Source organism: Thermochaetoides thermophila (assembly GCF_000221225.1).
Source record: "Thermochaetoides thermophila DSM 1495 unplaced genomic scaffold scf7180000011814, whole genome shotgun sequence".
NCBI lineage: Eukaryota > Fungi > Ascomycota > Sordariomycetes > Sordariales > Chaetomiaceae > Thermochaetoides > Thermochaetoides thermophila.
In genome coordinates, this window is record NW_006383030.1 from 777,045 (window position 1) to 804,746 (window position 27,702).

The 27,702-nt window shown below is 52.7% G+C and overlaps 7 protein-coding genes across 7 annotated transcripts; 4 read left to right on the plus strand and 3 right to left on the minus strand.

Annotated features, from left to right (window-relative positions):
* Positions 1–2,189: 2,189 nt before the first annotated feature.
* CTHT_0012470 (uncharacterized protein) lies at positions 2,190–4,076 on the plus strand (the record flags this gene model as incomplete). The annotated part of the gene is made up of 1 exon (XM_006691701.1): positions 2,190–4,076. One exon carries the CDS (start codon positions 2,190–2,192, stop codon positions 4,074–4,076), a length of 1,887 nt encoding a protein of 628 aa, XP_006691764.1.
* A 792-nt stretch (positions 4,077–4,868) lies between these two features.
* On the plus strand, positions 4,869–10,992 carry CTHT_0012480 (5'-3' RNA helicase-like protein; the record flags this gene model as incomplete). The annotated part of the gene is made up of 3 exons (XM_006691702.1): positions 4,869–5,224; positions 5,293–10,751; positions 10,826–10,992. The coding sequence occupies 3 exons, from the start codon at positions 4,869–4,871 to the stop codon at positions 10,990–10,992; spliced, it is 5,982 nt and encodes a 1,993-aa protein (XP_006691765.1).
* Positions 10,993–13,265: 2,273 nt separating this feature from the next.
* On the plus strand, positions 13,266–16,187 carry CTHT_0012490 (uncharacterized protein; the record flags this gene model as incomplete). The annotated part of the gene is made up of 1 exon (XM_006691703.1): positions 13,266–16,187. The coding sequence occupies one exon, from the start codon at positions 13,266–13,268 to the stop codon at positions 16,185–16,187; it is 2,922 nt and encodes a 973-aa protein (XP_006691766.1).
* Positions 16,188–16,192: 5 nt separating this feature from the next.
* CTHT_0012500 (uncharacterized protein) lies at positions 16,193–18,146 on the minus strand (the record flags this gene model as incomplete). The annotated part of the gene is made up of 2 exons (XM_006691704.1): positions 16,193–16,203; positions 16,655–18,146. The coding sequence occupies 2 exons, from the start codon at positions 18,144–18,146 to the stop codon at positions 16,193–16,195; spliced, it is 1,503 nt and encodes a 500-aa protein (XP_006691767.1).
* A 578-nt stretch (positions 18,147–18,724) lies between these two features.
* Positions 18,725–20,558, minus strand: CTHT_0012510 (malate synthase-like protein; the record flags this gene model as incomplete). The annotated part of the gene is made up of 4 exons (XM_006691705.1): positions 18,725–19,013; positions 19,075–19,475; positions 19,535–20,112; positions 20,198–20,558. 4 exons carry the CDS (start codon positions 20,556–20,558, stop codon positions 18,725–18,727), a joined length of 1,629 nt encoding a protein of 542 aa, XP_006691768.1.
* Positions 20,559–21,228: 670 nt separating this feature from the next.
* On the plus strand, positions 21,229–22,285 carry CTHT_0012520 (uncharacterized protein; the record flags this gene model as incomplete). Its single annotated transcript, XM_006691706.1, has 3 exons — positions 21,229–21,481; positions 21,886–22,164; positions 22,224–22,285. 3 exons carry the CDS (start codon positions 21,229–21,231, stop codon positions 22,283–22,285), a joined length of 594 nt encoding a protein of 197 aa, XP_006691769.1.
* Positions 22,286–23,407: 1,122 nt separating this feature from the next.
* CTHT_0012530 (fumarate hydratase-like protein) lies at positions 23,408–25,169 on the minus strand (the record flags this gene model as incomplete). Its single annotated transcript, XM_006691707.1, has 3 exons — positions 23,408–23,597; positions 23,655–24,678; positions 24,749–25,169. The coding sequence occupies 3 exons, from the start codon at positions 25,167–25,169 to the stop codon at positions 23,408–23,410; spliced, it is 1,635 nt and encodes a 544-aa protein (XP_006691770.1).
* Positions 25,170–27,702: the final 2,533 nt, after the last annotated feature.

Genomic DNA, 27,702 nt, shown 5'->3' on the forward strand with positions numbered 1-27,702 from the left:
GAAACTGCTTCTCTTTTGTAGTAATATCAAAGAGATAATCAAAAACTGCTCAGTCAACACATTACAAAACTACTGCTTCTTGAAAGATAGCAGTGATGAGTTCTAATACTTGTTCTTCCATAAATGTCGCTGGTGATATATGATGTCAGCTTCAGGGGTTCAGCTGGACAGATGTAAACAAATTTCCCAAGCGGGAACGCTACTAAGATAACCAGGGTTAGGGTGGAAAAAGCTATCGGAGAGATCGCGGGTTCCGATCCTAACTCCACTCAAAGTCCTCAGATTCTTCGGAGCGATTCTGGAACTCCGTCGACAAATTTGAGTTTCTACAATAACTCTTCCGAGGATCGTGCAAATTGTTTTAACTTCCACCATCGGTAGGCATTGCTATCATATGACCATATCGACGGAACTGATATCCTTGGTGAGTATTGGACTTTGTTGACTTGCATACTCATCCTTTTCCCTCTCATGATGACTTTTTTTTGACAAAACCTTGACTTCCGAGATTTCTGTGAGGAGATACCCTTGCCTGATGCCATACCAAATTCTTCATCGATCTGTGGATTTGTTGCTTTTATATGTTCGGCTAACAGATATAGAACCAGGTTGACGCCATTGAAATCTGTCAATAAGTGGGGCGAACGACAAACGATCCCTTGACCAACATTGCAAGTCTTGCTCACATTGTTCCTTTAGCCACCTCCATCCACTTTCGTGTTGGTGCTCTATTTTATCAGACTTTTAAGCCCCATGATTGAAATCAATAGGCATTATGATAGTACATCTCCATCACTAAGTAGAAGTCAAAGTGAACTATCCTCCTGATTACCACTCTTTGATTTTCTGATATGTTTGTCCTTAGCTAGTGTGACTCCCTAGCTTTCTAACTTACATTAGTTTAACTCTGAATGCTTCCTTCAACGTGCTGTCGGTTGCACACCGCACTACAAGGCTCTGTCAACTCTGGGGCGTTTGCTGAACTTGCTGTTTTCATTGATGCCCTATAGAAGGATCGCCTGTTGACATCCGTTTCTAGGCACAGCTGAGTACCTGAGGAGATGTGGTACTCCTCATCCTCACAGTGTTAGACTTCAGTCTCAGTGATATCAAGATGTCCCGAGAACCTTGATCTCAGTGGAACTGTCTTGAATTTAAGTAGATTCCTGAGGCAGCACATTACCAAAGATGGTCGACCATGTGTTTGCTTAGGATTTGGGCCATCCCCAGGTCGCTCTTTCTTAAATGAGAATCAATCAGCCTGTTGGTTGCCTTTTTGACTTTCATCGCCTTTTTTTTCCCACCAACTTGAGATCTCCCGCTATGCCTGGACCCTTTTCTCAACAAGTCATGACCTAGAATCTGTGAGAACGGCTTGTAATATTTTCATAGTCGTCGATTGTGGTTTTTTTTCCCGAGAGTTGGTCAGCTCGTTATCACTGAAGCCCTCTGCCAGCCCCACATACATCGATCGTCTGGCATGCAAAGTTGACATCATTCACCTGGAACTCTGGCCAACATCCTCTCAGTCAAATTATTCAAGTGTTCATTGATTGGATGAGGCCTGGCGGTCTGTCTTCATTGTCCTAGACTACTTTTTACTCACGTGATTTGTCATTCTTCTCACCAAACCGTCTACGCCTACAAGGAGACATCTGGAGATATTGTTGACGACTCCCCTCGGCTTCTTCTCGGTGCCATCCTCCTGGCTCAGGACTAAGGGTCTAGACAACACCTACCTTTTGTCCACTCCTTGTCTCAAGCTTCCAGAGCACGGACAACCGACATTTCATTGTTCACTCACAACTCACGTGGCTGGACATCTCAACACCTCATCAACACCCTTTCCTCAAGCTCTTTTCTTTACCTTCCTCTTGATCCAAAAACCGGGTGGTGGACAACAACACCTGATGTTTCATCCGGTCCTTGTCCCTACTGGACGACCAATCTTTTCATTGTCTTTCACGTGACTTGACTCCTCGATATATTATTAAGGACTTCTGGTCCAATCGTCCCTTATATCTTTCTTCCTACCTTCTGTCAATTACTCTCTTTGACCAATTTCCACCTTTCTTCACCCTAGGGGGCTTAGGCCATCAGCAACTGCTGCCCAAAGTACTAGTCATTACAAACACGCATTTGAACCTCAGGACAGGCTGTGAAAGCTACCGACAACTTCTGAACCGAACATGTTGACTCGGGCGGCGTTTAGGAGACTCACAGAGGCTGCTGCTGTAACAAGCAGCGAGCCCACATCAACAGAAGCTTTGTCAGCTGAATCTTCAACGAGTGCGACAGCTATAGATTCTGTGAACGCCGCTAACGTTAATACTAATGCCAAGCGCCCAGCTACTGCTGTTATTGAGAGAGCCGCAGAGCATTCTACACGCAAGAGAGTTAAGAAGGAGCGTAGCAAACCTGTCCAAAGGGAATGGACCCTGCCACATGGTATGGGTGTAGTCCTTTGTCAACCAGCTCCTCGCACCTCGCAGCCAGAGGAGTTTGCCACATCAAGTGCTGTGACGTCTCCGGAAGGCACCTTCACTTCTGCAATCCCAACATTAAGCACCACATCAGTCTCTTTCGTGAAGCAATCTACAAAAGAGAAGGCGGTGATACCGACCAAGCAAACCCACATTTCACTGCGGGTAACGGAAGTCACAGCTGCTCATTCTACAAAGCAGCAAAAGAAACAAGATCCTCCTGTCAAACGAGGAGCATCTGGCCGAAATATCTTACTCTTAGAACAAGGGATACCTCCTGCCAAGCGAACCCGAATCACTGGAGTGAAGTATGAGGATACCTCTTCACAGAATTCAATTGCAGATGTCGCTCCATTGGAAGTCGGCCAAGTCAAGGTCGAAGAAAAGAAAGGACAGCAGCCATCTCCAAGGCTCTTGATCTTCCGAGGGATTGCGATCAAGAATAGCAATGCCATCAAGATATGTGATACAGTCACGGTGGACGCAACCCAAGTCCTTGATCCTGACTTCAGGATCAAGATCAAAAGGGGTAAGGATAACCCTTATGGACTGACCCCTGGCTTCTCGCCATACCCCTACAGACGGGTCCCGACACCTGAAGCCTGTGAGCATGTCTACAGAATCTTGGCAGACTTACACGGTGAAGTGAAACAGCCAGAGAAGATGCCGGCAGCATCTTTAGAGGTCGCTGGTTGTGGAGAGGTACCTTGTGTTCTTGATGCTCTACTGAGAACATTGATCAGTGGAAACACGCTTATGGCGCTGGCCGATGCTGCTGTGAAGAATCTGGTCCAGCACTATGGACTGCGCAAAGTAGGTACCGGTGCTGGCAGCATCGACTGGGATAAAGTTCGTCTGGGTTCCCATCGAGAGCTTGCTGAAACTATCAAGATCGCCGGGAATGGTCCGAAGAAAGCGTCTCATATCAAGCAGATTCTCGACATGGTCTATGCAGAAAACCTTGAACACATTGAAGCACAAACTGTAGACAAGGGAAGTGAGCCAGGGGGGAAACATGGCACAGATAGGCAGGATCTGTTGTCTCTTGACTACATGCACCGTATGACCAAAGACGAGGCGATGGCGAAGCTTGTCACTTACCCTGGCGTTGGTATCAAGACTGCTGCTTGTGTTACCCTTTTCTGCCTTCGTCTGCCTTGCTTCGCTGTTGATACGCATGTTCACAAGTTCTGCCGTTGGCTTGGTTGGGTGCCACCCAATGCTGACCCTGATAACTGTTTCAGACATGGAGATGTCATGGTTCCGGACCACCTCAAGTACGGCTTGCATCAACTGTTCATTCGACATGGCCAGCAGTGCTTCAAGTGTCGCAAGGCAACAAAGCCTGGTACAAAAGAGTGGGACAATGCCGACCCCTGTCCATTGGAGCACCTGCTGGATCGAAGCAAAGACGAAGCTGGGTCAGAGAAGAGCACACAGAAGAGCTCGGACAAGAGCTCAGGAAAGAGTACGAGAGCAAAGAGTGAGAAGAATATCAAGTTTAAGGATGGGAATGAAAGGGCCGAGGAGACACAGTCAGAAAGCGAGGTGGAAAGTAAGAAGGAAACTGAGTCGAAATTGGAGCTGGAGTAGGTGATCTGGAGACCTGATGGTTGTTGTGAGATGCGAGCATCTCGTCTAGCGTTAGTGTTTGGGATGCTGAGTTTTTGCCAGATGTCAACAGGCTGCTTCAATGTTTGCTCTTTAACATTGCTTCTTAATCATGGATATCAAGAACTTAATGCATAGCGCAGCTTTAAATCAATCTGAGCTTTCAGGACCAAACCCATGGAAGTTGCTTGTCTGGTTTCCAGGGCGGCTTATGTAAGCGACAAATCAGAGAAATGGCCATATATGCTGGGGCTCTTAATAGGTGTCCCACTTTTACCCACTTTTATCGCGCTGCCGCGGCCCCACAAGGCACGCCGCCAGACGCGTGCAATGCTACGACCTCTTGATCTTTCGCGACTGCAGAGAAGGCGCATTTTCAGGGGGATTTTCTTCCCATCAAGCTGTGCTGCTGGGTCATACCCGCCCTTACTGTAGAGCTTGCCCAGCACTGTAATTACTATGAACAGTGTTTGGTCCTTTTATTGGTCGCCATAGATATCAGAAATCCGTGCCTTTGTTTTTGCGTCCCTGCCGGTATTTCTTCCCACATGCACACTACTTTCCTGCCTGATCTTCCGATTTTTCACTCTTTAATATTCCTCCCATTCTGGACTTTTTTGCTGATAAAAACCAATCCAACAGTTCAGCGAATGTGCCCAGTTTGGGGGCCTTATCCAGATCATACATGCGGAATGCCCAACATTTAATAAGTTGCCGTGTTCCTCCACAATAACCCTTCGGTTTCTCTCCATTTCCTTTCCATCAGCCGCCACGATGGAAAACAACGACTTGTACCAGGCGGCCATTGGGTGGTATCGGGCCTTTGAGGACTGCCCACCTGAACTCCACCTGTGTTGCCCCAAAGTCGACGACGACGATTATGCGACGTATGACGAGCCAGATGTTGTCGACGACAGCGGCGTCCCGGTTGAAGAGAAGAAGCGCCGAATCTCCGCGTATGAAGAGCGCTTCCAAAATGTTTACAATCTCAGCATCCTGCTTGGCCTCGGGAAAGAAGTAGCAGGTCCATGGCTCGATGAGTGGACCCGAGCCGTGGATTCATTGCTCAAGAAATGCGACACCTGTGTGCGCAATTGGCATCGAAACCGTGATCCTTATCTGAAGGCATTGTATGTTTTTTGCAGTCTTGCAACTTGAATATGTTCTGGAAAACTAATCATACCTGTACACTTTCCAGGCACCTATCTCCGGAACAAGTAACCTATTTGCAGTCTAAGCTCGATGAGTTCGACAGACAACGTATAACTGAGGGCCTTCAGCGGGCCAAGGCCATCCTCGAGCAATATGGGCCGATGTCAACCGTGAAACTGGTCGACCACGATATGTCAGCTGTCCTTGCACTTTATGAGGCTCTTTGCAGCTTGCCATATCTTGCTCGCCCCGAACACCAACCGCTCTTCGACTTCGTCTTTGAGAATACCCAGCGCAAGAAGCCTCTGAGGATGCAAGGCGGTATCATACCTTCCATGACTTTGTTTTTGTTCGATGAATCTCCCGTTAGGCGGAGGTTTGCGGAAACTGCTTGGGAGAATCGGCAGCCTGGATCTATTACCGCTCAGGAGTGGGATTGGGCAATTTCTGGTCGCTTGGCTGATCAGATCGTGTCACTCTCGTTCAACAGGCTTCAAACACTTCCTCCAGGCCAGAAGATCCTTCGATTTTGGAGTGGCTTCCTCTTCATTCTACATGCCTTGAGCGAGAAACAAATCATAAACTCGCTCCGAGCTATGGAGGTGTCTCCAAGCATTTATTTCCTTGCCCTGGAGCATCTGGGTACCAATTCCGACGAAGCGTTGGCAATGGTGCTCAGAGCACTCCAAGAGCTCATGGAGAAGTCTTCTAAGGCCTTTTGGCAGGCTCTTGAACAGGTCCCCCCAAACCAACTAGTTGAAGAGATCTTCAAGAGTGCGGCGTTTCGGCCTTTACTTAACAAGTCCTTAAGGCCAGAGCTGTTGGTCACGGAAGGTGACAGTCAGGTCCCAGCTCTTGCTGCTTGGATGAGGGCCCTGGTTCGATCCTTACCGTCTACGAGTTGGTCCGACCTCTGTGAAACCTCCTTGCGGCATCTTTTCGAGACCTTTCGGTCAGACCAGGCTGTAGACCAGTCTGGTCGGGCTACTTGCACTCTTGCCGGTCTCGTCACCCTCCAGCAGTGTTTGGATGGCTTTTTGCAACAAGACTCGATCGACACCGGAACCGGGCTGATCATGGTTAATCAACTCCTCAATAGGGTTGTTAACTATAGCGAGATCATTATCCGCGCCGCGAGTCTGAAGCCTGGTGATATCTACAATGTTGGTATCTCCAAGGCTGCTATGGCCATCATACACTCTGCCCTTGCGCTAGACGCGAAAGCGACAGAGGTTGAGTGGGCTGCTCTGATTGCAGAGAAGCCAGTTCAAGATGCTGTGAACCGGGATTCGGGCGCGCTTTGGGAAACATTCTTGGAGATGCTCTGGGCTGGCCAGCTGGGACATTTTGAACTTGCAAAAGCAATGCTGATGGCTACATTGCGTCTCAGGAGCATCGAGCAGTTCATCCCCAAGCGGAAAGAACAACTCAAAAGGGAGCTGGATAAGTTTAATAAGAGATACCAACAGCAAACAACAGCCATTGGAAAGATGCTCAACCGCTTGACCGATTTCGAGCCAGAGGTCTTGGACAAATTGTGTTCGGATCCTCGGGGTCAAACCATCCATCCCATCGTCTCGTCGCTAATTCATGGCGAAGATGCAATCCGTGAAGCTGGATTTCAGCTGCTCAAAGCCATCACATCCGAAAGTCAGCCCTCAGACGCGGTAGGCAGGATGCTGGAGGTTTACTTCACCCCTTTCTTAAATGCATTTTCCCAAGCTGTCGACAAGCTCACTGCCACGAAGGATGCAAATAGCCCTTGGAGTCACATGATCCCGATCTTGAAGTGCAGCGACTTCGTCCTTACTGGTTTATGTGACCCTTCATCAGGACAGCTCCGACGTAAGGTTCTCACAACCGAGGAGCATGCTGCCGTTAAACGTTGGTGGGAGTGCGTCTGGCAAGCCGTCGATCATTCGTTTCGGATGATGAGAATCTGGCACATCAAGATCGATAAGAAGGTCATGGAGGACTTTTGCCGCGATGTGATGGAGTTGGGCAACAAGCTGCTTGCTCAGGATGGCGTGATGGCTTCCTCTCTCGCTCAAGAGAGCGGCGAGGACGCGATATCCAAGGCCATGAGAGAAGTCCTGGACCCTCCCAGGAAGTGTTCGTACTCCCTCGCGGACATGCTGCAGCTTCGAGACAAGTATCTCGTCATGGGCATCATCGAGACTATCAAAAAGCTCCTCTCGAGATTGCAAGAGAATGAGATGAACTTGCCTCAGAGAACTCGTGGACATCTGGATAGCATGCTTAAGAAAACGAAGCAGAGGGATGGCCGCATGGACTACCTGACAAAGACGAACTTGACAGATGTTCAGCGTATTGAGCTGCTTAAGGCCCTAGGAGAGGATGCTGTCATCGAAGAGCAGTTTATGGGCACGAAGCCTGGCGACAGGGAAGCTAAAGAGAAGGAACGGGCTCTGAAGCAGAGCAAGCTTGATTTTTCCAAGGCTGGTATCAGCTATTCTGGGGATATCAACGAACACCTCGCCCAAATCACTCCTAACTTTGAGAAGTACCATAAGTCTTCACTTCTCGAGACTTTAAAGAAGGAAGAACCTGCCAAGCCTAAGGCGCCGGCAAAGCTCAGTCAGCAGGCCATTCTTGCCAATCAACAGCAAATCAAGGAGGCTCGCGCTCGGGAAAGGGCCGAGAAGGCGAGGCGGGATGCAGAAGCTATCGCCAAGGCAAAGGCTCTCCGGGCTGGCAAGACGATTCCAGGAGAGGGCTCAGGCTTGCAATCCATTGCCGGAGTTCGCGGAAAAGATCACGCACCCGTGGTCAAAGATGAAATCATGGTCGGCTCCTCGTCCGAAGATGAAGGCGATGATGACGATGACGACGATGTCATCAACAGGGCCAAGACAAAGAGCAAGAAGATTTGGGACGAGGCAGAGCGTCGCCGGCTTGAGTTGGAAGCCGAGAAGCTCCGCGGGCCCGTTAAGAAGATGAAAATCCTGAGATCGGCCAAGGACATGCGAGCACGGTTGATTCCTCCAATGGATGTCTTGCACCAAGCCATATTAGAGTGGGACATCTTTCATGAAGGGAACGACCCTCCTAATGGGTATCGTTGTGGTAATGTGTCGGACACGTACCCAGATCCATACAGTTACAAGCAGACTTTTTTTCCTCTACTTATCAACGAGGCTTGGCGTTCGTTTGTGACAGCCAAAGACGAGACCACGTCGAAACCCTTTGGTATCAAGGTTCTGAGTCGTATGACTGTGGACAAATTCATGGAAGTGACGGCTGCTGTCCCCGCTCAGATTAGCAAAGATCGGGGTCTTACTGAGGGAGACATCGTTATCATCTCCAAGGGAGAGGACCCGCTGAACCAGCCGCAAGAGCTGCACTGTCTTTCTCGGATCTGGAAGACTACCTACAAGAAAGACACCGTCGAGGTCGTCTATCGCCTCAACGCTAAGGGTAACCAGATCCTGCCTGCCCTTACTCCCGGCTCTGAGTTCCAAGTTGTCAAGATCACCAACATGACAACAATTGAGCGCGAGTACGCTGCGCTGGAGAGTCTTCAGTATTATGATCTCATGGATGAAATTCTGAAGGCGCAGCCGTCGCCAATGTTGACCTTTGGTGACGAGGCTATCAAGGCGGTCATGGACAATTACCAGCTCAATCCTGGTCAGGCGCGAGCGATCCTGAACGCGAAGGAGAATGATGGGTTTACGTTGATCCAGGGACCTCCCGGTACTGGAAAGACCAAGACCATTGTTGCGATGGTTGGCTGCTTGCTCACCGGCGTTTTGAAATCATCGAATACTGGTGCTGTGCAGATCAGCCGACCTGGTGCAGGGCCTACCAACGGCACCGCACCGTCCAAGAAGCTTCTCGTGTGTGCTCCCAGCAACGCCGCTGTAGACGAATTGGTACTGCGTTTGAAGGCAGGTGTCAAGACAATGAATGGGACATTTCACAAGATTGAGGTCCTCCGTTTGGGCCGCAGCGATGTCATCAATGCAGCCGTCAAGGATGTTACTCTCGACGAGCTGGTTAAGGCCAGGATGGATGCGGAGCTCAGCAAGAACAGCAGTCCCAGCGAGCGGGATCAGCTACACAAGGAAGCAGGAGAGATCAAAGCCAAACTTGCTGAGATCCGTCCACAGTTGGATGCAGCTAGACTGAGCGATGACCGAGCATCTGCGATGAAACTGCAGCGCGAGTTTGACGAGCTCAAGCGCCGTCAAGCTCACATCGGCGCCAAGATCGACGCTGACAAAGCCAGCGGCAACACTTATGCCCGTGAGACTGAGATCAAGCGCCGGCAGATTCAGCAAGAGATCTTAGATAAGGCTCAAGTTCTTTGTGCTACCTTGAGCGGGAGCGGTCACGAAATGTTCAAGAATCTCAACGTCGAGTTCGAGACTGTCATCATCGACGAGGCTGCTCAGTGTGTGGAACTTAGCGCCCTCATCCCACTGAAGTATGGCTGCAACAAGTGTATCCTTGTCGGTGACCCGAAGCAGCTCCCTCCGACAGTCCTCTCACAATCTGCGGCCAAGTATGGCTACGACCAGAGTTTGTTCGTCCGGATGCAAAAGAATCATCCCAAGGATGTCCATTTGCTGGATATGCAGTACCGCATGCATCCGGAAATCAGCAGGTTCCCCAGCAAGGAGTTCTACGAAGGACTGCTGCAAGATGGCGCTGATATGGCAAGGCTCCGTTTGCAGCCGTGGCATCAGAGCGTCCTGCTGGGCCCTTACCGCTTCTTTGATGTGAAGGGTTCGCAAGAGCGTGGCCCCAAGAACCAGTCTCTGGTCAACGAAGAAGAGGTCAAGGTTGCTATGCAGCTCTATATGCGCTTCCGCTCAGATTATCGGGATATCGACTTGACAGGCAAGATTGGCATCATCACCCCGTACAAGGCCCAGCTGCAACGTCTCCGGCAGAAGTTTGTTGAGAGATATGGCGAGAGCATTACAGAGCAAATTGAGTTCAACACCACGGACGCGTTCCAGGGTCGCGAGTGTGAGATTATCATCTTCTCTTGTGTCCGAGCCAGTCCAACGGGTGGTATCGGTTTCATGACAGATATCCGTCGTATGAATGTCGGTTTGACGCGTGCGAGGTCATCACTGTGGATTTTGGGTGATTCCCGCGCACTCGTTCAGGGTGAATTTTGGGCCAAGCTCATCGAGGATGCTAAACAGCGCGATCGCTACACCAACGGCAACATCATGGCCCTGCTGAGCCAGCCTGGGCCCAGGGTGTCACTTGAATCGCTTGCCAAGCAATATTCCGTGCCAGTTGCTCCTGTCGCTCGGTCCAAGGAGGATGTGGAGATGCATGATACTCCGCGCACCTCTGAGTCGATCCCCCCAGCGATGCCTTACCGTGGTTCTGGCATCGGCGGGCTAAATGAACGGGGCGAAGCTACTACCCCAACTACCCGGGGCGGAGAGCTTCCCATCATTCAATCCACTGATGGATCTGCTGGGAAGAAGCGACCGCGGGATGCCAATGAAGAAAATCGGCGTCCTGCGAAAAAGGTTTGTTCTTTTCCTGTAGCTTCTACCTAAGTGTTCGGCGTACTAATATCATTCCTTCAGCCGCATTCGACCCCGCCAAAGCCTCCTCAGCCTTCTGGTTCACACAAACAACCGGCATCGGCATCGGCATCGATCGATCCTTCTGCGATGGAAGTTTTGGGGCTGGTTCCTCCAACCCGTCCGCCTCCTCGGCCACAGCCACGCCCTCCTCCTCCGGCACCTTCTAGGCCGACTGGCAGTCCTGGCCCTTCTGGACCAAACAATTCTCCAAAAGTAAGCACTTCTCTTGACATTCAGGACCACATGTGATGAGGATCAAAGAGTTAACGTGATGCAACTTCTAGGGACCGGTTGTTATTCCCAAGCGGCCCGCGGCGGATCCGTTTATCAGGAGGAAGCCGGGCAAGCGGTAGATAGGTGGCAACTACATTCACGTCTAGTTTTGATCTCCTGGATTTCAATTCTGTGTTGATTTTACACGCATCATTATCTTTAGCAGGCGCCAAAAAGGTGTGCATAGCATAGATACAGGGCAGGCATTTCGGATGGGGGAGGGGCTTCAAGAGGCTATCTCGCGACACACATGGCAGACAGACAGGTGATTAGTTGTAGATGGGTGCGGGATCTGGTTCTGCATTTTGCTTTGGGGTTCTTGGAGTAAGGGTCTTTCTGCCGACGGAGGAGGATGCCATTACGGTTCAGATGGCGATGAGTTGATTCGTTGCTTGCGTTGTTATGTGCTTTTTTGTGTTTCCGGCATACCTACTCCACAACCGAACAAGGCCTCTAGGCCTTAAGTCGTATACTGCTCGTCGATCATGGGCCAGAACTGCCCAAGCCCCAAGCTGTTGGGGCCGTTCAGTCTCAACGCTCTATTGCGTTTATCTACCTGTTTGGGTGAACAAATGCCAGCCTACCCATGCTTACGCCTAAGGCTCTCGAAGCATTCTCGACTCCTCGAGTCTCATGGATTGACATCCACACCCCATCATAAATCGCTCTGGCTCTCTCTGAATGTCGTCCGTTCAGCATGTGATCATCATCCATCTGGCTTTCGAAATCTCGCACTAGTGGAGGCGGAGTTTGATGCCTTGTTTGGTGGGTCTCCCGATCAAAGCACGTGGTGGTCATGCAACTTCGGTAGCATTCCGAGACGTAGCGAAGTTACCAAGACCTTTCTGGTGTTTAGGTCAAACACTACTCTCGGGTAGTATAAACGTCCTGAAGCAAGCTATGTCGATTTATCGACACTCGCACAGCCTTAACACTAGGAATGAAGCCAGCTTCCGTCGTTTCGCCTTCTGCCAGAGACAACCAGCCACTGTCCAGGTGGTGACACAAGCATCAGATCCACGTGCTAGCCAAGACTGCCAAGTGACGCCGCCGATCTGCTGGCCGTCGATCCCGTTGAGCTTGTCCTGGAAATATGCAACGCTGATTGGACGGAAGTGTTTGTGGGGCTGTGGGGAATCGTATGGTGGATCAGATGTCCTACAGTTTTGCACTCGACGATTTTCCGCGATTTTGCGTGCAGGGAAATTTGGGGATGGGAATATTGGCCTTGGGAAGTCATTTTAACTCCAAGGAACAAGAGTTCCGACTCTAATAGCTTCATATAGCAGCTTTAGTTACTAAAACTTAGATCCTTTGACCTGGAACAGAGTCGTTACCCCTCGGACGAGCCTCGGTCCAAGCTCTTCGAAACTCCGCACATGATGCATGATGCGAAGGACAATCCGTCACCCGTCACATCATCCCCGCCACATGTCCCCCTGTCAATGACTTGCAGCTGCTGACGTTGCAGGACACCCTTACCTGCTCCATCCGCCCGAAGCCGCAATGCGCCAACCGCAGGTAGCCCTTCTTCCCCAAGCTTACTCAGGAGATTGTGAGTCGCGGACGGTTTTGAGGCCAAGGCTTTCTGGGGCGATCCAGGGACTTGGACGACTCGTTTTGCTCAACTCGGGGACTCGGATGCGGCAATGAACGGTAGCTGGTTGGGACCAACTGTACATTTGCTAGCTGGAGTTCTCTATCCATTGTGATTCCATTGCCACAAGAGAATGACGATTGCAGACACGATGCTTCAGCTCGGTCGGCCATCGGGCTAGCCATCTAAGCCAAGCCCTGACACTGCAGGTGCATGCAAGAGGCTCGGGATTTAATGTTGGGAAAACAAAATGCTGCGATGAGTTGATTCCCAGTGTTCGGGATAATGCTTTCTGCGGTATGATAAAAGTATTAAGGGCTTCGATTATAGATCCTTGGGAAATTGAAACACCTTCTGTCAGATATGCTGGAGTCGAAGGGACTGCTAAGCGCAGTTTGCCATGCGTCCACTCAGTTTTCTAGGATATTCCAAGAAGACAGAAACTTCACCGGTGAGCATCCGTAACTGAAGAATAATGAGAAGTACTTTTAACGTTGTAAACAGACGCTTTCCTATTCCAATGAACATGGCCGAAATAGGAACATCTTCACGTTCCTACCATCGTTCGTTATGGACTGTCTCAGTAACAATCGAGGCATTCGGGTCCGTCGTGAAACAGTAACGGTGCACAGCGACGACAGGCCGTCACATCGAAGAACTCCGTCACAAGTCACGACTACGATTCTATCTGGCACAGCGGGGCATCAAACACACCCTAGCTATCATTTCGAGAGTTTCCTCTTAGACGACGCCTCAAGCTCAACCGACAACTTGGTCAACGTCCCCGTTCCCAGAGTTCCCAATCAAAATCAGTCGCGACAATCTATAAAGGGAAGGAAGAGGGATAGCTTGCGCGATCTGATCGACTTTTTTCGCAACACGTCCCGGGCGCCGGAGAATCTGAAGTCCATCCCAGACTTGCCGGCCCAAGCCATGGCGGACCCCGAATGTAACCCCAAACGGAAGTTGTCCCTCTGGCGCGGGCTAGGGCGAAAACCATGGAAATCTGAAAATGGGAATCGGAATCAGAAGCAGCAGCAGCAGCAGCAGCAGCAACGGCGTTGGTCGAAACTCCTTAGACTGCCGGACTCGGCTGTCACGAGCACCACGATCAACGGTCACAAGCACATCGCCATATCGATCCCCATTGAGCATGACAATTTGGATTTGTTGAGACACAATAACAACATCAACACCAAACAGGATCCGGTTAGGCCACGACGGACAATAAAAGTCGATCACAATCACAACGTCACCGTTTCGGTTCCTCCTCGGCGCCGACCACGACCCCTGTCCGAGCCACTGCCCCGGGGTAGCAGCATCAACGGTGCTGACGATCTCTTGAAGCTGGTTTTAGACCCGCACGAAGCGCGACAGCCGCATCAGGCGCCAGCGCCGAGGTTTAGTGCTACTGCTTCTATGGACGACTTTGATGAACAGCAACATTCCCGGAGAGCAGAAGTCTCGGTTCGTGCCCGTGCCCGTGGTGGTGGTCCAGTGCCAGCGCAACATCACGTCTCTTATGATCATCAGCTGACAGATTTGTTGGACCAACAAGGCCCTGTCTTTCCATATACGCTTCCCACTGCTTTGGTAATAGCCCAGTCGGACCCTGCTGCTGATACCAGCTTGGATAATGCCCATCGTCGTCGCTTGCCTTTGCTGCGCCGTCAACGAGGGCTTTGCATACGCCGTCCCCAGTCTGCATATTCCTTAGATGCGTTAGATACCCTACATACGATTATGGACAGAAGCTATCTTTGCAAGTCACCTTCTGTTGCGGACAGCTCCGACTCAGACTCGAGCGAGACGATACTATCAGATACGGTGTCTGTTTCGATTCCGTCGCCGCATCTTTCTGCCGAGTGTCTAGGCGACGACACTCCTGCACAAGACCCTGCTCAACATGGGGCAAACCCTACAGCTACAAAATGCGGGGATTGTTCTTGGATTGCCATCAGCCCGGTGCTAGAAACTACGAGAAATCCAGACGAACTATACCAACGAGATGACGGCCAAGTCCTTCGTCTAGAGAATCGAGAGAGTCATGGTCTACTACTAGGTTCATCATTCCGACCTTCCCGTCCCATCAGCCTGCAATCATTTTCAGCAATCAGCTCCTTAGAATTGCCACCACCACAACAACCACAACAAGCACAACAAGCACAATGCCGGCCAGTTCTACGCATAACTCCCGTCCAAATCATAGCCGATCTCCCGCCAACCCCAGACTCCCTCGACGAGTCACGAAGTACAACACCCGAATTTGCGGCTGCGGCGCCCAGTCCAACGGTACCAAGAATCCTCCGCTCTCCCCGGCGCAAACCACGCACCTTAGACCTCCGTGCCCAAGCCAACGAGTCACCTACCAGCCAACCCTCCCCAACTCATGAAATACAGTCTCTCAAAGACCTTACATTCCCGAGATTATTACCCCCTCCCGACATCGATCCCAACAAACCCATCTCCCCGCACAGAATTCTTGCTACCATACCTCCAAATCACAACCATCAGGACTATTTTTCCCCGTTTGCCCCGTCACCCCTACCTTCGCCCCTTGTTTCGAACGATGGTCTCGCTGTAGACACATCATCACCAAACCGTGATTCCATTGGGGGGGGGCTGCTTGCTGGGGAGAACTTTATGGGTTCGTTGATTACCCGGCTGGACCGGTTGGAGAAGATATTGAGCGGGGATATCCGGTGGGCGGTGGTTAGGGATTGGGATGGCGAGGTTAGGAGGGCGAGGATGAAAGAGCGAGAGAGAATTAGGGAGCAGGAGAGAAAGGAGCAAGAGAGGATCAGAGAACAAGAGAGAATCAGAGAGAAGGAGAGGATCAAGAAACAAGAGAAGCTCAAAGAGGAAGAGAGGGTCAGGGAGCAAGAGAGGCTGAGAGAACAACAGAGGGTCAAAGCACAGAAGAGACTCGAGGAGTATGAAAGACCAAAGCCAGCGAAACCAGGAAACTCGAAGTCAGGGAAGACTATGGCTTGGTGGAAGACAGGAGAGCAAGGTATAATTGGCACTGAAGCTGAAACGAGCTGTGAAGTCGGGGATGATGAGCGAAAAGAAGTCAGGTTTTCACTTGAGCTCCCTGTTGAGCAAAACGGACAGCAAGAAAGTATACCGCGCGAAGGACAAAGGACCCTCCACAGCTGGTATAAAAGTACCTCGACTCTCGGAGTCGAGAGAGATGAGCCACTCATTCAACTCCCAGGCCCTCGAGATTTGCTCTCCTTCCGAGAACACGAAGAACTCAGAAAGAGAGCTGGGTCGCCCATGAAACATGGAGGGTTTGAGGCTTTGTTAGGAGAGAACAATAAAACAGGACAAACGCAAATCGAGGTCGTGATACCCGAAAGGAGATCCAGCCTAGCTGGCCAGCAACAACATGTAGAAGGTAGAAAGCGGGATTTGTCGGACAGAGACGGGTTGGAGAAGATCGCAAAGGTGATGAATGAGTTGGTTTTGGGGTTTGATGAGGTTCACTAAAGGGTTCAAAGAGGCTCTGTCATTTTGAAAGATTGTTAGGGCTTGTTTAACATCATCCTCAAGCTACTAGAGAAGTGGAATAAGTGCGGGTCAATGTCTTAGTCGATGATATGAGGGTAGGCTGAGGGTGGATGATACTAGGATTTAGGGTAAGCCCCCACCTGCAACATATCGCATAAATTCCAAATAAACAACAGATACCCGACTCATTACCATATCCAACCTACCTACCTCTCTCCCTCACATCTAAAATACCCCCAAAGGATATACTTTTGGAACCCTCTCATCCACCCTAACTTCCGGAACCCTCTCATATCTACCCCTTACTGGGACCCGTCCCTCAACCCAAGGCGGCACCCTCACCCCCTCTCCATCCTTTTTCCGTATATACTCGATGCTTTTTGCAATCCCCAATAACCCCCCTTCACTCCACGGCTGCCCCAAAACCTCCATCCCAATTGGCACACCCGCCGGCGCCAAGTCCGTAGGCGGAGAAAACCCTACGGGCACACACACGACCGGAAACCCAGTCAACGCCGCGAGCAGGCCATTCCGTCCGTACTGGTTGGGCGAACCGATAGGCACGACAAGGTTCTGTTGCTCGGGGTAGATCAAGGCATCAAGATCATGAGCCTTGAAGACGCTAAGGAGGTGTTCTCTCAGGCGGGAGATGCCTTGCAGACGGGAGTGATATTCTTCTGAGGAAGGTGAGGACTTGAGGGCAGCGTGGAGGAAGGAGGATTGTGCAGGAAGGACGAGAAAGGCGCGGTTGGGGCGGGCTTGGGTATATAAGGCGCGAAAGGAGGGGGGAACTGAGCCAGGGGGGTTATGGGAAGCGGTGAGTGAGAGGTAGGACGTAAGCATGGGAGGGTATTCGAAAATTTGGACGTCGAGGGACTTTAGGGAGATGGGGTTGAGGAGGGGGTCGGAGATGTTGATTACTGCTGCCCCTGCTGCGGTCAATTTGGATACCATATTTCTCATGGCACCATTGACGGGGTCTGTCTCCGCCGAAGTAGTAAAATTGAAATACCCCTCAGTCAACAACCCAAACCTCCTCCCCCTCACCCCCCTCTTACCCTCTCTCTCTATCTCCCTCCCCGAATCCCTTTCCCACACCTTCCCAGGTACCTCCCACGTCGCATTATCTTGAGGGTCAACCCCCACCCCCATTAACGTCCTCAACCCCACCCCCACATCCTCCACACTCCTCCCCATTATCCCAACCGCATCCTGCCTCCAACTAACCGGCACCACCCCCCTCCTACTCACCGCGCCCCTGGACGGCCTAACCCCCACCAGCCCCCCGGCGCTCGCCGGACTCCTCACCGAATTCATCGTATCCGTCCCCATAGCCAACACCGCAAACCCCGCTGCCACCGCAGCCCCCGAGCCGCCACTGCTCCCCCCCGGGGTACGACTCAGGTCATAAGGATTGCGGGTCTGCCCGGCGAAAGAAGAAACGGTGAGACCTTCAAGGGCCATATCATGCATGTTTGTTTTTCCGAGGATGACGGCGCCTGCGGAGGAGAGGGCTTGCACGGATGGGGCGTCCTCGGAAGGGAAGTTGAGGGCGAGGGCGCGGGAGCCGGCTGTTGTGGGGAGGGGGACGAAGTCGAAGTTGTCTTTGAGGAGGACAGGCACACAAAATAAAGGGAAGCTGGTGGTAAGGGAGGTAATGTTGGACGAGGAAGAGAGGACGGCGTCTAGATGGTCTGCAACGGAGAGGGAGTCAGGGTTAAGGGAGATGATGGCATTGATGACGGGGTTAAAGGCCTCGATGCGGGCGAGAAAGGAGGAGATGATGCCGCGGCAAGTTGTTTGGTTGGTGAAGAGGGTGTGGTGGATGTCTTTGGTGGTTGCTGTTCGTGGGTCGAAGGTATCATCGTTGAGGGTGTAGGCTGCTGTGCGGAGAGGCAGGAGGACAGTCAGCGCCTGGATGAATATCCCTGGCAGCATTATGAGAAGTTTGATGATAACAGGTCATTTTGTTTTGAGTAAACAAGATGACTTTGTGCTCTCCCAATCTTCGAATGAGGGGGAAGAGAAGTGCCGAGGCCACGACAATTGAGACGTCCTTGATAACTTCATAACCATCGGTAATTGATTATCTACACTCCTTACTGCCTTATCGTACCTCTCTATCCGGGAGAACATATATCAACTAATGCCATTGACTGGTTTTTGACGACTTTTTAAGACATGTCATTTCACCCACCACATCCAACACATTCTCAAGATTCATGGCCAAAAGTTCAATTTCCCATTTTTCATGACTAAAAAACAAAAATGAAGACAGGCCCATTCCTATGTGTAAAAGAAGCAGTGATACAATCTCCTGAATGTTAACCGACCCAAGTGAGCAAAAGACCGCTCATTTCAAACCCGGCACTGATATGTAATGCTATAATGGATAAAAGAAAAGTTGAAACGAGACCTTGACCCGACATGACAGCAGCAGCAACGCTCCCTTGCTTGCTTCCTTATAATCCTTCCCTTGAAATCTACATCCACACGAAACCCTAAATGCAAGCCATTTAGAGCTTCGACGCCGGCTTGGGGCTGCCCGCGCTGGTGATCTCGTCGTAGAGCAGCGACGTCAGGAAGTCGGCGTAGTCCTCGCCGGTGACCTGGGTGGCGAAGTACTGAGCGGCCAGCTGGTACTTGTTGCCCTTGGGGGCCTTGGCAGCCAGGTCGGCGGCGATGTCCTTGAGCAGCTTGAGCACGTACGCCTTGTCGACGCGCTTGCCCTCAGCGGTGGTCACGCCGTGGCGCACCCACTGCCACAGCTGGCTGCGAGACACTTCAGCTGTGGCGGCGTCCTCCCTAGGGGTTCGTTAGCATTCTAATGACTTGGAACGTGATACCCGGGGAGAGAAGAACGTACATCAGGTGATTGATAGGCACGCAACCGACACCGCGGATCCAGGCCTCCATGTAGCCAAGACCGATGCTCAGGTTCTTCTTGATGCCGTCCTCGGTGATCTTGCCGGGCACGTTCATGTTAAGCAGGTCGTTGGCGGTGATCTTGACATCCTCGCGACGCACGAAGAGCTGGTTGGGAGTAGGCATGTACTTATTGAAGACCTCAGAGGCGACCGAGGCGAGGGCCGGGTGAGCAACCCAAGTGCCGTCGTGGCCGGCGCGCACCTCACGCAGCTTGTCAGCGCGCACGCCTTCGAGGGCTTTCTCGTTGGCTACGGGGTCATCCTTGATCGGGATTTGAGCAGCCATGCCACCCATGGCGTGGACGCCGCGCTTGTGGCAGGTCTGGATGAGGAGCTTGACCTGTTTTTGGCTGTCAGTAATCAAAATTATTCGCTAAATTTAGAGTTCCAAGCACGCACATAAGCATCCATGAAGGGCACGGTCATGGTGACCTGGCCGCGGTCAGGCAGCACAAAGTTGGGGTTTTGGCGGAACTTCTTGATAACGCTGAAGATGTAGTCCCAACGACCGCAGTTGAGGCCAGCGCTGTGGTCGCGGAGCTCGTAGATGATCTCCTCCATCTCGAAGGCAGCAAGGATGGTCTCGATCAGGACAGTGGCGCGGATGGTGCCGCGGGGGATGCCGATGTAGTCCTGGGCGAGGTTGAAGACGTCGTTCCAGAGACGTGCCTCGAGGTGAGACTCCATCTTGGGCAGGTAGAAGTAGGGGCCGAAGCCGCGCTTGAGGGTCTCCTTGGCGTTGTGGAAGAAGTAGAGACCGAAGTCGAAGAGCGAGCCGCTCATGGGCTCACCGTCGACGGTGACGTGCTTCTCCTCAAGGTGCCAGCCACGAGGGCGCACAATGAGGGTCGGCAGAGTCCGATCGGTGCGGAGCTTGTACTCCTTGTTGCCGAGCTTGAAGTCAATCTGACGGCGAATGGCATCGTAGAGGTTAACCTGGCCGTTAACCATGTTGTCCCAGGTCGGGGCGCTCGAATCTGGCATTCGTCAGCATTCCTGCTTCCCGCTTACACTCCCCGCCCCCCCCCCAAAACCTCATCGTTGAAACGCTGAACGACTCACCCTCAAAGTCGGCCATGTAGGTCCAGACATCAGCGTTCAAGGCGTTGACAACCATCTTGCGGTCCGTAGGGCCGGTGATCTCGACACGGCGGTCGACGAGACCCGGAGCGGGCGGCGCACCCTTCCATGTCGGGTCGTCGCGGATGTGCTTGGTCTCGGGCAGGAAGTCAGGAAGGACGCCCTTGTCGAGTTCAGCCTGGCGAATCTTGCGGCGCTCAAGTAGGGCCTTGCGGCGCGCGTTGAAGGAGCGGTGCAGCAGAGCAAGGAAGGTCAGCGCCTCGGGGGTGAGGATCTTGCGCTGGGTGTCGTTGACAGGGCCGAGGACGTTAACGCCCTGCAGGATAACCTCGGGAGTGGCCATTGTGGATGTGTATGTGATCTGGGTATCAAAAAGAGAATTACTAGGAGAGGGACAATGGAATGGACGTAGAAGAACCCGTGGATAAGGCCGGTCAAGGGGAGGCCAGGAGGGTCAGGCAGGTCAGGCAGGTCAGAAAAGGTCTGTTTCTCTCCGGCTCTAGAGGGCTCGGGGCGGGCAGGGAGTCAGATATATTCGGGGCCAGGAGAAATGAGTCAAAGCAGCGGTCGTGGCCCGTGGGGCAGAGGCTCAGAGGCTGGAACCGGAGCCGAGATGGACCGCGGATAGCTGATCCTGGAATGGGCCAACGGGCGGCAGAGGTACGGGGAAGGTTACGGAGTACTTGTATGGGTTACGGAGCAAGGCCAGTGGAGGATGGAAGATGGAGAATGGATGGAAAGTCTGGTCTGGGGTAGGAACAGATGAAGGAGAATGGATCGGGGCCGGGAAACAAAAGAGGAGGAGAGCTTATCGTATCGGAGCGAGGAAAGAGGACGGGACTGAGACTGGGACTGATTGCCACGGCCACCACCACTGGACAGTCGTGATTACCATCCCTGCTGCGAGTCCAAACTTACAGATTGCCGTCTGATACCGGCCAAGAGACAGAAAAGTGAAATTGGATGGTCAATTGGCCGCTGTGGTCAAGGAAGAGTTCAGCTCGTCAGCAGCGATGCCAATGCCAAACGCACAACCGCATCCGGTGAGCGCACTTTGCACGATGGCGCAGCAGCAAAGATGCATCCGTGATCCGTCGACGCTCATCACCATCACGGGCGTTCGCTGCGAACAGGGGATTCCGACGAAAAAGATCAGGGCGCCGCCCTGGCTCCCGGGACCCGGCCAGGTTCGGCAACAAGGCAAGGCTGCTGCTGCTGCTGCTGCTGCTGGCTGCGTTCTGCTGGTGTCTGCAGCAACATGCGTCCGTTCCATGTTGCTCCATGGACGCTCGCGCCGGCGGCGCTCGTGCCTGTTAGTCCTGAGGCGTGTTCCCGGGCCTGGGCATCGCCGGCAAACGAGGGGCAAATCGCAGGGCAGGTATTACATGTGGTTGGCGGACGAGCCACTGAGAGGGGCCACCACACGTCTAACAAGGCCCCAGACCTCCCCCCAGACGCCCCGGCGATCCCTGCTGCGGTTCGGCCGTTCGGGGCGAGGGGAACTTGAGTGCGCAACGCCATTGGCTGCGACGGCCAGTCATGGTGGGGAGCACGCCCATTACGTTCCAGAATCCAGTCTGTCGCGCATGTGACAAGCGTAAATCTCCATCTTTTTGTGTCAGGAAAAGACGTACTTTTTCGCTTGTACGTAACAAACGAGCCCGGCCCAGCTCGCCCAGCCGTCACGGTGGATTTGATGAGACTCGATTTCGTGCGTTTCGCGACGCGTGATGGTGCCTTGGCTTTGGCAGGCCCGACATCAGCGATTGATTTGATTTGGACACCCCTCTGTGGGCTCTTCGTCAGCGCTGCTGGACTACCAGCCAACTTTTGCCGGCTCGCCGCCGCGGATAGTGAGGTCATCGGTAGGCGGGGCCCCGCCGTTGCCCAGACCCAGCACCATGCCCAGGTGTTGACCGCGATGGACACCGCCGTCGTCCACAGCCCTGGTATCTCGCGGTACCTGCCGAGTTCCCGAGATCGGACTGCCAGCGACGCTCTGCTGCAGCATTGCTGGGGGGCTTCCAGGTGGATTTTGAGCCCTTCAAGTGGCGGAATCGCGCTGCTTAAAAGTGTTGAGCCCATCTATCTTGACCGTCGCTCAACGGCGATCTCCTATCGCCTTCGGGGAGCTCCTCGACCCCTCTTTGGAGCGATAAGAATCCTTCAAAATTGGCATCCCAACCACACAAAAACACACCAACACACACACATCTTCAGCTACACCTGCATCACCGTCTCCCAAAAGGTACTTCCTGCTACTTTCGTCCTCCGACAGCTAGCGAAACTGCCCCGCTTTCTCCCTTTTACGTATCAATGACTCCATTTAGCTCCGGGATTTGCGATGGGCGTGTCCTGGCTCATCGGGTCGCGCCAAGATCTCTGGGGCCCCTCTGGGTTTTCCAGACATACACCCTCCCCAGGTCCAGACAAGCCGCTGTGTCCGTGTCCCAAAGACGCAAAAAGCTCCGATCTGCCGCGGCAGAGCCGAGGTCCTTCCAGCTAAACCAGCCGAGTGGAACCCTTGTGCCGACCTCGACCGCCTTGTGCGGCTTGGACGGCCGTCGACCGTGCCGATACTTCCCGAACCATGGCCTCGATCACGAGCATTTTTTGTGACTGTGATTGTTGGTCTGGAAGATTTGGACATCTGAAAAGGGTTACAGTGCTTCATCAGCAGGACCATGTCGCACGATGGTGCTTCTCATTACGTGTCAAGCAAACTCCTCTTTTATTTTTTTTCTTTTAATTTCTGCCCCTATTGCGCGCACCCGCATGCAACTACCTATTCCCCCCTTAAACTCCGTACCTATCGAAGATAACTCAAACCTGGAAACACTGGATGCTTTTGACAGGGCCTCCGGTCCTTGGACCTAGTAGTGTACATGTTGTACATGTTTGTTGCTGGTTCAGGCAGACTGTGTAGCCCCCCCGTCATCCAGATGATGACGATGAAGAATATGACAGCTGAATCAAGCCAACGAAGGTGAGAACATGGCCGAGGAGCACCCAGTGATCCTCGTTCTCCATCCACCTCTCCCAAGAAAAATTATTTGGGTCCTGCTTCCCCGGTAAGCGGCAGGCTGCAGCAGCTCACCGAGACCAACTCACCCCACGCCCAGTCAAGCAGACATCCTTGGTTTCGGAGGAATGTCCGCTTCACCTAGGTGTGTGCGCCTTCGGAGAGTCACTTTAAGGCTTGTACGGCTTGGGGCCAATCATCAGCTCGGGCCGGACAAGAGTATCAAACTCCTCCTCAGTCAGAGCCTTGAGCTCAAGGGCCGACTCCTTGAGGGTAATGCCCTTCTTGTGGGCGTTCTTGGCGACCTTGCTGGCCATGTCGTAGCCGATCTTGGGGTTGAGGCAGGTGACGAGCATCAGACTGGCAAACAATCAGTATCACTTACGTCCCACTAAGTGCGTGTCAGGGAATACTTACGACTCCTTCATGATGCTGGCAATCTTCTCCTCGTTAGCCTGCAGACCAACAACCAGGTTCTTCTCAAAGCTGCGCATGCCGTCCGCCAGCAGCCGGATGCTGTGCAGCAGGTTGCGGATGATGAGCGGCTTGTACACGTTCAGCTCGAACTGGCCGTTCATGCCACCAATGGTGCAAGCAACGTGGTTGCCCATGACCTGGGCGCACACCATGGTCAGAGCCTCGCACTGGGTCGGGTTGACCTTGCCCGGCATTATAGAGCTGCCCGGTTCGTTCTCCGGCAGCAGAAGCTCGCCCAGACCGCAGCGCGGGCCGCTGCCCAGGTAGCGGATATCCTGGGCGATCTTGGTTAGCGACGCGGCCAGCGTGTTGAGCGCGCCGTGCGCCTGGACCACGGCATCGTGGGCAGCCAGCGCTTCGAACTTATTCGGGGCAGTGTAGAACTGAGTGCCGGTCATCTTGGTGACCTCCTCGGCGATCTGCTCGGCGAAGCCCTCGTACGTGTTGATGCCCGTACCGACGGCCGTGCCACCCTGAGCAAGCAGACGCAGGTCAGGGAGGGCAGACTCGACGCGCTTGATGCCAAAGTCAAGCTGGGCCACGTAGCCGCTGAACTCCTGAGCCAGGGTCAGCGGGGTAGCATCCTGCAGATGGGTGCGGCCGATCTTGATGATGTTCTTGGCGGCGAACTCGTCGACCTTAGCCTGCAGGGCGTTGCGCAGGCTGCGCAGGGCCGGCAGCAATTCGCCTTCAATCTCCAGAACGGCAGCGATATGCATGACAGTCGGGAAGGTATCGTTGGACGAGGCAGAACGGTTGACGTGGTCATTGGGGTGCACCGGCTTCTTGGAGCCCATGACGCCGCCCAGGATCTCGATGGCACGGTTGCTGATGACCTCGTTGGCGTTCATGTTGGACTGAGTGCCCGAGCCGGTCTGCCAGACGACCAGAGGGAAGTGGTCGATCAGCTTGAGGTCGGCGACCTCTTGAGCCGCCTGCTGGATGGCCTTGCCGATGGTAGGGTCTGTGGGACGAGCTGGTCAGCCTCCAATTGCTCTCCTTTTTGCTTTACAGTGCTTCCCAGGGCAACATACCAAGGCCATAGCGCATGTTGACCGTCGCCGCGGCGCCCTTCAGAATGCCAAAGGCACGGATGATAGGCGCGGGCATGCGATCCTGCGGCTGGTTGATCTTAAAGTTGGTCAAGGAGCGCTGGGTCTGCGCGCCCCAGTACTTGTCGGCGGGCACCTCGATCTCACCGAAGGCATCGGTCTCGATTCTGGTCTTGGGCTTCTGCTCCTCCATCCTGGCGATGCTGGCGTGGAACTGTCTGAACTGCTGAGCAGCGGACCGGCCCAGCAGCGCGGGGCGAGCGCCGGCATATGACGCAATGGCCTTGGTCGCAGTGGACGCGCCCGCACATGTGCTCATCAGCGGCCGCAGAACGGTCCTCGGCACGTTGGCAGTCGCAGTGCCGCGGGCTGCGGGCCCGGCAATTCGCACCGAACGAAGCATGGCTGAGAGTCGCCTGACCAAGAAGGGTACGGGCAGGCGTGTGGTGTGGTGGCAGGAGTGGCAGTAGTGCCTTAAGCCTTAGGCTTACACCCCGAGTGTGGCAGGTGGGTGGCTGGTTGGAACGTTCGTCACGTCACTGGCTTGACCGGGTCCCTGCAGACGATGCAAAAAAAGCAGGGAAGTAGCTAAAGGCAGGAGGGGAGACGATCGACTGTCAGCAGTCCAACTGCCGTGGAAGGTGTCCAGGTCGCTGGATAGAAGGATCGCAGGATGGGATATTGGCACTGGAAAGTGCGCAAACACAGCTTCCGTTGCGGCGTTGCGCAAAATATGAACTCGAACTCTCGGCCTCGCTTTTTCCGTTGCGGCCCCTTCGACCCCTCGCAGCCTACTCCCGTCTTTCCCAACAATTGGCTGCCGCTGATGCCGCACATCCATCCGCTGCTCCGGCCCGGAACATCCCGATCGGAAGCTCGGAAGCCCGGCAGCTCTCATCGGAAAAACCCCACCCCCACAGAGCCCCCTCTGCTTGATCTTAGCTGCGGATCTCAAAATAGTGAGCTCTTCATTTCTTCGCTTGTTTCTCGTGGCAACACTTATCCAACATCTCACCACTCATGGAGAAGGGGTAGTAAACATTGACATGGGTATGCTCACCGTCACACTGTACAAGGGTCTGCCTACTTGTCATTGATGGTTTAGTGCCCAATAATAGATGCCAAAATCTATTGAAATGTCTTAAGTCCTGCCCCCTCCCCCCCGGTCCCTAGCCAACATGCGTGCAATCACCAAACTGCAGTATCATCTCTGCCACACGCACCATTCTTCCAATCGCCGATGCAAAGGAAACAGCAAAACACAGCAGCATTCCAACGTTTATATAAAAAGGAAATATTTTAAATCTCACCACTATGAGTGCCATCTAGCACATTAAAATGGTGCTGAGTGCCTTGGCTAACCCTCGCTCCCTTGTCACCTTAACTACCAGCCACCACAAGCCAGTTTTCTCAGCGGATTCCGTCATTATGTGTCGATGTGTCGAGAGGCTTCTGCATCCCGATCGTCAATCATCACTGGTGCCGTTTCACGCAGTTGGATAAGTTTCCGCTTCAGCTCGGTTACTGTACCCAACATCACCATCGTCCATGCTCTAACCAAAATTTGCTCGAGACACGGGCCTGACACAGACCCTAGAACGAACCATGACATTATTCATGCCCTCCGTGTTGTTATTGTGTTCTCCTTAGGATCAAAACCTTGTAAAGATCCCAATGATTGCCACACAGATAGCGATGACGATAATCAAGGGAGAAACAGAGGTGCGACGAAAGATCCTCCGGGGACACTCCAAGGGAGTAGAGTCCCTAGTTCGCATGTGTGATCGCTGATGCATAATATTTGCCTGGATTATGACTCTCTGTGTTGTCGAATAGATACTATTGCAGTCTGTGGGGTCGACATAAATCTCGATCTTAGGACGTTTCCAGAACTCACAGTAGTCGTTTTCCTCAATAGGCTCGTACTTCAGTAACCAGCACAAGTCTTCGGTTGACAAGAGATTACTCTCCACTGACGCCAGTCCATCTTTCGAACCACATAATTCTTAGCCTTAGTTGACAACTCTTTAGGGACCAGTGAGCCAATGACGCTGCCAATGAAACAGTTTCTTCGACACTCCGTCTCATTCATCTCCATTGATCGTACCAAGTAGCAGTTTGGATATGTTGGCGCAAGTACATCAGCTAAGCAGTTGAACAGCGATATGAGCATGTAGGGAGTGACCGTAAGTGCAAAGGCAGCATAGCCGACCTGAATTATCTGGTCCTCTCGCATTTGGTATAAGGTATATGCAGGCGCAACAACTTGTACCATCCCGATAATTGCCTTTGGTAGATTATATATCGCTGAAGACTCAGTGGTCGGCATGCAAGAGACCAGTCGCTAGCATTCGAGGAAGTCGTTAAGGATTGCGGCTGCGGAATATAGCCATCGTTGATAACCCAAGCATCGCTTGGGTCTAGAGTGAGTGTATAACCAACCGAAAGCCGGTAACAATCATGAACAACCCGACTGACCATCCAGGTTGATGGAGATAGAGCCCCCTGAAGGCTTTCAAGTAGCCAGCTTGGGATGATAACCTTATAGCCAGAACGCATAGAGTCATGCCAGTCGTTTTTAGATTCGTACCAAACTTTGTTTGGAGTGTCTTGATAAGGTGTTAGAATAGTATCCCCATTTTCCGGTCTCCATTGCTCATCCCGAGTAACTGTGAGAAGTGCTCCGGCACGGGCTGCTCTTTGTAACTCGTCTTTGCAATCCCGAGCGAATCGAAAGTGTCGGACAATGCCATTTGATGCTCGAGATAAACCGGTGATAGGGAAAGAAAACGCAAGTATTGACCTAAGATCTGGCTGTAGGTCGGCTCTCCTGGCAAGGTCTTGATCGTCATACAATAAGCAACGTGATTGAGGAGGAAGAAGGTCAAGACGGTCCAAATATTGGCTGGTTTGCAAACAAAGGTCAGGATCTCCCA